The sequence below is a fragment of the Ailuropoda melanoleuca genome, chromosome 13, assembly GCF_002007445.2.
Source record: "Ailuropoda melanoleuca isolate Jingjing chromosome 13, ASM200744v2, whole genome shotgun sequence".
Taxonomy (NCBI): Eukaryota; Metazoa; Chordata; class Mammalia; order Carnivora; family Ursidae; genus Ailuropoda; species Ailuropoda melanoleuca.
The window spans coordinates 61,212,022-61,221,151 of record NC_048230.1 but is presented as its reverse complement, the minus strand read 5'-3'; the positions used below and the strand labels follow the sequence as shown (position 1 = coordinate 61,221,151).

At 51.7% G+C, this 9,130-nt stretch overlaps 1 protein-coding gene across 4 annotated transcripts in view; it reads left to right on the top strand.

Annotated features, from left to right (window-relative positions):
* Window positions 1-6: 6 nt before the first annotated feature.
* TOX2 (TOX high mobility group box family member 2) overlaps window positions 7-9,130 on the top strand; it is a 144,526-nt gene continuing 135,402 nt past the window's right edge. For 2 of the 4 annotated variants that reach the window (XM_034641484.1, XM_034641483.1), the window contains exon 1: window positions 7-113. In XM_034641484.1, the coding sequence (XP_034497375.1) occupies window positions 15-113 (99 nt within the window). In that variant the 5' untranslated portion in view covers window positions 7-14. Of the gene's footprint in view, window positions 114-804; window positions 1,005-1,129; window positions 1,423-9,130 lie in introns of those variants that run through there. The other 2 variants (XM_034641486.1, XM_034641485.1) reach the window with 2 other exon arrangements.

Here is a 9,130-nt window from a genome sequence, read left to right as displayed (position 1 = left end):
CCGCCGCGCCCGCCATGGACGTCCGCCTGTACCCCTCGGCGCCCGCGGTGGGCGCGCGGCCCGGGGCCGAGCCGGCCGGCCTGGCGCACCTGGACTATTACCACTGCGGCAAGGTAGGCGGGGGCCGGGGGTGGGCGCCGAGGCTGGCGCGGCCTGCCCGCGCCTTCGGACCCCGCGCCGCGGCGGGAGCGTCCCGGGCTGGAGTGCGGGGTAGGAGTCACCCGGCGGCTCGGGACCGGGCACTCTCGGAGACCCACGGGGGGAGGTGCCGGCGGTGCCAGTGCGCGGGGACCCGCACGCATCAGCCCCGCCGACGGGCACATGCCACTCACATAGAGACCCTCGCCGTTACCCTCATGCCCTGAGTTATTCCGTTCACAGACAGAAGTCACCTCGACAGTCGCTCACACGATGGCACAGTGACACGCTCGCCCACGTCCCCCTGACAGCCTCACATTCATTCACAGGCTGACACACAGTGACCCACTGCCACACATAGGCAGCCAAGCACCTGCTTACACTGCCTTACCGTCCCACAGAAGTCACCCTAACAGTCATTTATACACAATGACATGCAGTCACTCGCCCACGTACACTGTCACATTGCCACATACGAGTCACCCATTCACACAGTACGATGCCACACACTCCACTCCGTTATATGCCCCCATCGCCTGTCACGCCCAGTCACAGCAGGGGACAGTCACACAAAGAAGTTGCTCCGACAGTCACACACTCACACTCACACGGGCGCACACTGTCACGCACAGCCACCCATGTACGGTGAACCTGAGACACACTAGTCGCCTGGCGGTCACACAGCCACACACGGTCACGCCCAGCCTCCGCGCCGCCCCGGTCCTCACCCCGGTCACCAACTCGCGCGTCGGGGCTTTAACTTCCCGGCGCCCAAGCGCACTAATTGGCCATTCACTAATTGCCCGGCGGGGCCTGGGATTCCGAGTTGGCAATGGCCAATCGAGGCCTGTTCCCTCCCGGGAACGGTGAGCGGGCGTCCCTCCAGGCTGGGGCTGCAGTGAGGGACACCCCCCAACCCCCGGCCTTTTCCGAGATCGCCGCCCCCAGCCAGATCCCCGCTGCGCTGCCCCGGTGCGTCCTTCGGATGGAAGAGTCGCGTGCCCGGCACCCCGAACAGGGAGCGTCCGACCCCGCTCCCCACGCCGAGGCCGCCCCGGGACGCTTAGGTGCAGCTGCGTCGTCCGCGTCTCTTCCCTCGCTGGGGAGGGAACTTTCAAACTTAGCTAGCAAGCCAGACGGTGGGTGCGTCCGGCGGTAGGCGCGTCGGTCCGGGGCCGGCCGGAGCCCAGCGCGGCTTTTCGTCACTCGGAGCCCGGATTGAACGGCGCGCGTGGGTTTCCCCGCGGCCCTGGCGCAGACGAGCGGGCTCCGTGGCGCTGCGTGGTGAGTGCGCGTCGGGTGGTTGAATGGGTGGCCCTCCGGGGTCTCAACCTCATCCCACCCACGGGCTTTACGGGAGCCCCTTGCTGTGTGGATGCTGCGGGGAAGGGGGCGTCCCCTCGCGGATCGCGGGGCCTAGGGGCTGGGCCTCGCTGAGTGCGTCTTCAGGCCCTGGGGAGCGGCTTCTAGGGTCGCAGGGCAAAGCCCTCCACAGTTCCCCCCGAGTGAGGGAGTGGGATCCTGGGCCAGTAGAGCCTGGGCGGCGGGGGGGGGACGAGGTGGGCAGCAAGTGAGGTCTCACAGCGTTGTCCTGTGACCGGCAAAGTTAGAAGCTGAAGAGGGGGGTGGTGTCCTGAAGAGAAGGCCGGTTCTCAGGCTATTTCCAGTCTGATGGAGGGAATATTGATTAAAAGTAGCAAGTGGAGTCTTGAGAGAGAAGACGACTGTTGGGTGCGGGGGCAGCTGGACTGTCTTCTGCCCTTGGCTTTATATTTTAAAATATTAAGTTGGAAAGGTTCCAGCCTCTGGTTGGGGGGGGGCATGGGGATCTGGGATTTGTGCCTCAAAGCCTGGGTCGGTGGGTGGGTGGCCTTTAGCCCAGAGTGCTCCTTTTTCGGGTGGTGTTTCTGTAAACCCCGCCAGAGTGGGGTGGTCCCACATGTGGGCCTTCTGGTGGGGGGCACTTAGCTGAGGCCCCTGGTTTATTCTGATGCTCTGTAAAGCTCTGACTCAACACCAAGAACTGGTGTGAAACCCGGCCAGGGAGGGAACCACTCAGGGAATGAGAAGCTGGTGATTCTGGTTTCTGTCTGTGATCTAGGACCCCTGGCCCAGAGCTCAGGGTGTGTCCAAGCGGAGGAGGGTGGCCGCTGGTCCACCAAGGTAGGTGAGAGAAAGGTCTGACCTTGCACTTGGATGTGAGACCTGCTTCTCAGTCTTCGGGCTTGTGGCAGAATGAGGCAGGGAAAGTCACCTGGCTCAGCTGGGGTGGGTCAGATGCCTGTTGGTAGCAGATCCCAAGTGGGCAGTCATCTTTAGTGCTGGTGGTTGAGAGGTAGAGCACATGGTAACCAGGGTCTGATGGTGAGGGACTGGGGAGGGAAGTGCCCGGGCTCCATTCTTATAGCTGATCACTATCAGAACTGGAGGGGAAACTGAGGCCCAAGGTGCAGCCATGACCAAACTTGGGACCTATAAATTGGGCTGCAGAACCAGGACACAGCCTGCACACTAGGGGCTCGGTCCTTGCAGTCCACGCAAGAGGCTTGCCCCCACAGGGACCTAGGCCTGAGAAACACAAGGGCAAGCATTTGCCCAAGTGATGCCGGACGACTATGGGACAGTTGACCCGGAAGGGCCCTTGGCAACTGTTCCTTGGTGACTGTCCCCTCAGTGATGCTCTACACAGAGATTCCAGCCGCTTTAAACCAAAGTCATGAGCAGTGGCTGTTCTTTTGGTATCTTTTGTTTGAGAAAATACATAATGGCAAAAGCTGCTGTGGTTTCATTTTTGCTTTGAAATAGATGTTATTTTATTAATTACAATAATATTAACATGCATTTGAAAAATAGCTTACCAGATATGAGGCAGACACATTACTCATTTCATGTAATAACAGTGCCTAGTGAGCATAGGAGCTTGTGGCCCTGTGGCTCCCAGGATCTGTGGCCCCATACTGGGAACCACTGATCCTCTCCTTCTTCCTTGCTTCACAGAAGGGGAAACTGAGTCACAGAGTAGTATACTTATAGGTTACATAGTGTGTGAAGAGCAGAGTTGAGGCCTCAACCCAAGTTTCTTGACTCCCAGCTTGACACTTATGTGCCCACCCCTCAAGTCTCTGTCATGGTTTAGGGGTTAGGGGGAGATTGTGACACTCTTCCATGGGTATCTATGGAGTCCCTTCATTCTGACTTTGGCAAGGCACTTTACCAGGCTCAGGGCATTGCCTGGGGGCCCCCCACTCAACTATGGCAGGCTAGTGTAAACTGGCTATTGGAATTGGGCAAACATGGGTTCAAATCTCCAATTGTGGCTTTGTGATCTAGGGCAAATGATTTGTAGGTCATTTTTTACTGAGATATGATTGACATAAAATAAAATGCGAATTTCAAGTACATAGTTCCATGAGTTTTGACAAATGTAAACACCTGTGTAACTACCATCCCAATCCAGATTTTGCTCATTTTCCATACCCCAGAAAGTTCCCTCATGCTCCTTTCCAGCCCACAGTCTCCATCCCTGCCTCTACAGGAAGCGACTTATCTGATTTCTATTGCCAATGCTTGCTTTAAGTTCAGTTTCAGTGCACTAAGCATACTTGAGTTCTAGAATCTCATATGCAGCATATACATCTTTGCATCTGGTTTCATTTTGCTCACCATAGTATCAACATTCATCTGTGTCGTGTCTATCTGTAGTTGTGGTTTATTGCTAAGTAAAATTACATCGTATGAATATAGCTCAATTGGTTTATCTGTTCACCTCCCAATGAATGTTGGGTTTGTTTCCAGGTTGGGGCCATTATAAATAAAGCCGCTGTGAACATTTTTATACAAGTCTTTTTGTGAGAATTTACATGTCTAATGAGCTCCTGGGTGATGCTGCCAGTGGTCTAGCGACCACACTTCGTGTAGCAGTGGTTTGGTTGTTTGTGTACAGGTTTCTGTGGGCTCCCAGCACCTGGCACAGTGCCTGACCCAGAACTACTCAGGAAGTATGTGCGTGGGTAAGTGATGCAACTCCCCACCCACACAGCTCTGGGCACAGCATCTTGTGTCTTGATAGGGATCAACACAAGCTCGGCTAGTGAATGATTGGAGTCTCCTTGGGACGAAAATCCAAGAAGTGGGAGTTGCTGTCCCCACCTCACCCGTACTTGAGATTTATGAGGCCTGCTTAGCCTTTCTGGTGGGTGAGGTCCCCACTGCTTCTTTGTGCAGGGGCACAGGTAACTGCGGGTGGCACCTGTGGGTGGACCTGGGCCAGGTGAGCTGAGATGGCTGGTCCTGGGGACTCTGGAGGATGTGGATACTTTCCGTCTAAATGTGTTTTCCGTAGCTCCTCCCCTAGTCTGTTCTGAAAGGTCCTGTCGGCCAAACTTCTGTACCATATGAGTGTCAAGACCACAGCCCCAGCCTGGCACTGCTGCCCGCAGTCTGCTAGGTGACTTTGAGCATGATAGTGCCATTCTCTGGGCCTCTGTTTCCCTCTTGGCAAAGGGAAAACAGATCAGTGAACATCAGTCTAGTGAGATGGGGAGCTGTGGTGTGGTGATATAACGAATGAAGCCTGGGCATGTCCTTTATAATTGCGAAGTGTAATACAGCCAGGAGGGATGAGGATGATACTTTTAGAGGAGATGCGCCCTCATATGCTTCAGAGGGCAGGAACCACTGTGTCTACCCTTACTTTTGTGTTCCCAGAGCTGGCCTGGTACATAGGTGCTCAATATATTTTCGCTGAATGAATGAATGCATGAATGAATTCGGGGCTCGCCAGTTTTCCTCTGTAGCTTGAGGAACTTAGCATCTCTTTGGCTCTTAGAAGATTTTAGTGAGCACATCACACCCAGGGAAGAGCAGGGGCCAAGAGTCTCTTGGCTGACCTGTTATTCCTAAAGGAGCTTACCCAAGTAGACCCAGAGGACAGAGCCCAGCACAGAGAGCAGCCAGGAAGCCTGGAAGAGCAGCTGAGTCTGTGCATACAGCACAGGAAACCCCTGCAGGACTGCCAGCCCTGTGTGATTCCATAGGACCAGCTATTTTGCCTCTCTGATTTCCTAGAACTAGTCTCAAGATAGGAAGGCAGTGTAAGTTCTGGAACGTGGCAGAACTGGGTTTGAATGCTGCCTTCACCATCATCAGCACAGGCAAATTATTTAACTTCCCTGCGCTTCTGTCTCTTCATCTGCAAAATGGGTACAGGAACACCTCCCCCATGGGGTTTGCCTTGAGGTTGGAAATCGTGCATATATAGCATGTGGCCCCAGCAGGAAATACTTTCATTTCTATTCATAAAGAGCTGCACAATTGAAAGTTACAATGCTGGAGAAACGGGTTTCAGCCCTGGATGCTGGAGGACTGACCGTCCTAGCTGCTGCACGGGAAGGGTCCTCCTAACATCAGGTGTTTCCATGCCTTGGTCTCTGGATCTGATTTTTCCTCTATCCGGTTTGAAGCAGTCTCTAGTTGGACCATTCAGCCTAATGAATTAACAAAGAGCTGCTCACTTCCTTGGCTTCTGATTCCTTCTTGAATCTGTGTGGGAGGAGAGTTGGGTTTATCAGGCAGAGAAGACTGGTTCCAATTGCAGCTGCGCCATTCGCTGGAGAGGTCTGGTGACCTTGTGCACATCATTTAACCACTCCACGTCTCAGTTTTCTCATCTGTACAAGGGGACAGTAATGCCTTCCTCATACTGTTGCTATGAAGTTCAGATTAAAGAAACATTTATGGAAGTCCCGTTTGATCTAGAGCAGTGTTTCCCAGCCTCAGCACTGTTGACACTTCGGACCTGATAATTCCTTGTTTTGGGGGGGCTGTCCTGTACATTATAAGGTGTGTAGCTGCTTCCCTGGCCTCTACTGATTAGGTGCCAGTAGAGCTTCCTGCCTGGTCATGACAGCCAAAAACGCCTCCAGACTTTGCCAGGTATCCCCCCGGGGGAGGAAAAGTGAGCCAGTTTCAGAACCACTGACCTAGAAAATGTGGTGCAGGGAACCTAGAGAGTCACGGGGATGAGAGGGGTGGAGCTTTAGAGCTTGGACTTTCAGTTCGATATTTTAGTCCTGCGTCTCCCTGTCAGTAAATTCTTTATCCACGTGGTTGGCAGTCATCCTATTTACATGGACCAGAATCCTGCACAGTGATTTTTCAGTGTGGTTTGGGAGCAGCAATAAAAGCATATGGTTAGTAATTATTAACTTAATGAGTCGTGGTAAATTGTAATTTTATCTCTTAGTGAAAACATGCTGTATAACACGGGATAATAAATTTTGATCAATTATCCTGATGCTTCAACTTGCTGCTGTAGAACAGCAAACTTCTGGTGTCTGCTAGAATGAGCAACAAGATGGTGGTTTTTCAATATGTAATTACCCGTTTACCGCTGGGCTTCTCAGATGTTCAGTAAGTTTTTATTGAGTGCCTACTGTGTGCCAGGGGACCCAGCCTTGGCCGGAAGCCTCAGCCACTCAACGGGAAACTTCTCTTTAGTAGCTGAAAGGCTGTGTGGATTTGTAACATGGCTCAAAATGCGGAGTCATAATTAAATATAGAATTGTCTGGGGGCAGTGCCAGGGGTGTAGGAAGGCCTCACACGGCAGAGTCTTAAAGGAAATGGTGGGCGGGCTATGTGGGAGCATGTGGAATTCCTGGAAGCATGTCCTAGGCAGAGGGAAGAGCCACTGCAAAGGGGGTCTGGAGGGTGGTTTGGGGATTCTGTCAGCCTAAGGCAGGGAGGCCTGCCTACAGGGGAGCTGGGACACCAGCAGAGATTGTTGTAAAGAGTGTCACATCCCAGCTGGTTGGGTTGTAAGTAGAGGAGTGTGTCGGAGCCAGAGGTGTGGAACAGAGTATGGGATGTTTCATGTTGCTGGATCAGACTCTTGTCAGCAGCTGTCTCTTGGTCTTCTGCTGATAGAAAAGTTTAATGTCTTGTGTTTGATTTCACCTAGTAGTCAGGAATTCTCTGCTTTTCAACCTTCAGAATCACCTGGAGGGTAGTTGAAACACAGATCGCTGGGTGCCCCTCTCAGATGTTCTGACTCAGTAGTAGGTCTAGGGAAGGGCTGAAAAGGTGCAGTGCTAACAAGCGATGCTGATATTGCTGGCCTGGGAAGTATACTTAGGAGAACATGGCTATAGACTGAGATGTGGGAAGGTTTTCCCACCTTGGCTTAGGACAAGGGGGATGTATTGCTGGCCTGTGCCCTGTAGCCTTGGCTCAGACACTATCAGATATCCCAGAGAGCCCCGAGTTCTTCAAGCCCCCATAGGTTATAGGGAGAGTCTCCTTCATCTTGGAGAGAGTCTTACATTGGCTGCCTTGGAAACAGACCCTGAGGTGGAGAGTAGCCTGTGGAAGGTTTATTTGGGGGAACTTCCCATGAAGTATACCTGTAAGGGAGTAAGGGAAGCAGTACTGGGCAGAGGGAGAAGCTGGCCTGGAACCTGGTCACTGATCTGGCGTGGCTCTTCAGAGTTGTCCCAAACTGGGGCAAGAGAGCTGCTTGTGCCTTTTGGTTCTCGCAATATCCAGTCATTGGCATCAGGGCATCTCCTTGTCCCAGGTAGCTCCCTGCGGCAGAGAGGTTCCCAGTGCAGGGGTACAGCTATGACATTCCTAGCAGCTGGGGATGAATGCATAGAAAAGGGATCACCATAGTGCCTGTTTGAGGGAGATGCATCTTAGGGAGAAAACGTCTCTTCCTTTTGGTTCCCTGGAAGTCAAGGGCCAGCATGTTGATGATTTTTAGAGACTTTGTGTCACTTGCTGAGGATTCATCCTTATCTCGTGATGGGAGTGAGAGCTGCAGGATAATTGCTTCTTAGGTTGGAGTGAAGAAAAATGATAATTAATGGAATTTTCTGGGGCCCAAGGAATTCTCTTACTTGAGATGTCATGCACTTTCTTGTGTGGTGGGGAGGACTCCACACTGATTTCTGAGAAGCTTCTGGTTTGCGCCTAAGGGAGTTCGCTCTGGGCAGGGGACCATGGCTTTCTCCTTGGGTTGGAGTCCTGTCACAGCTTCAACAAGAGGCTCTTCACCTGGCCCCTGCCTCAGTGTTGGCCATTATCCATGGCTGTCCTATTCCCATTGTCTTCAGTGGGTCCCAGGAAGCTTGGAGGTAAATGAGTGGGTCCTTTGTAGCTATAACATAGGATATCACACATGTCTTTTGCTTGTTAACTTCTAATTTCATTTCACTCTTGTGTAATTTTCTACTTTATCTTGAGTCCTGCCATCTTTTTTTTTTATTTGTTTTTATTCTTTGTAAGATACACAGAAATATAGTAGGCTATAAAGGAAAATGGGGGTGGGGGCCACTCATTCTCATTTCCTCTCCCTACTGCCCTCTCAGCCCCACTCCCCAAGGCTAACCCCTGAGAGGAGTTGGGTGGGGGTACTTCTAGTTATAACCATTCTTCAGTTCATGTCCAGTAAGTTTTTTGTCACTTTTTCATTTCCCAGAATTTTGTAGTATTTCTTGATTTTTTTTATATCAGAGTATCCCATTCCTTTTTTTCTAATGGAGTCTTTTTGAGGATTATAATACAGTTAAAAAGTTATCATCTGTTTCCTGCATTAACTCTGTTTTCTTGGTGATTAGTTCTTCTGTTCATATTAGGCCCCTTTTTATGCTGATATTTTATACAAATGCCTGGTGATTCTTGACTGACATTTACTTGTAAACAGAGGTCTAGACTGATCTGCTGTGTAGTTTTTAGTTTCCTCAATGCCTGTGAGATCCACAATTCTGTGGCTAAGCAATGTGACTATTGATTTTGGGTGCCCTGGGTATGGTTTGTGGGTGGACACTCAAAGCTGGGAACTTCTCTTAGTGCTTGGGACAAGCTCACTTGAGGTTGGGGCATCTGTTTCTCATGTGGACCAGCAGTTACCCAAGGGCACTGGTGCACTTTGTTTTTCCTGCCTCATGCCTCCCCACAGCGGGGAGTCTCTGAGGCACATCTCTCATTTAATTG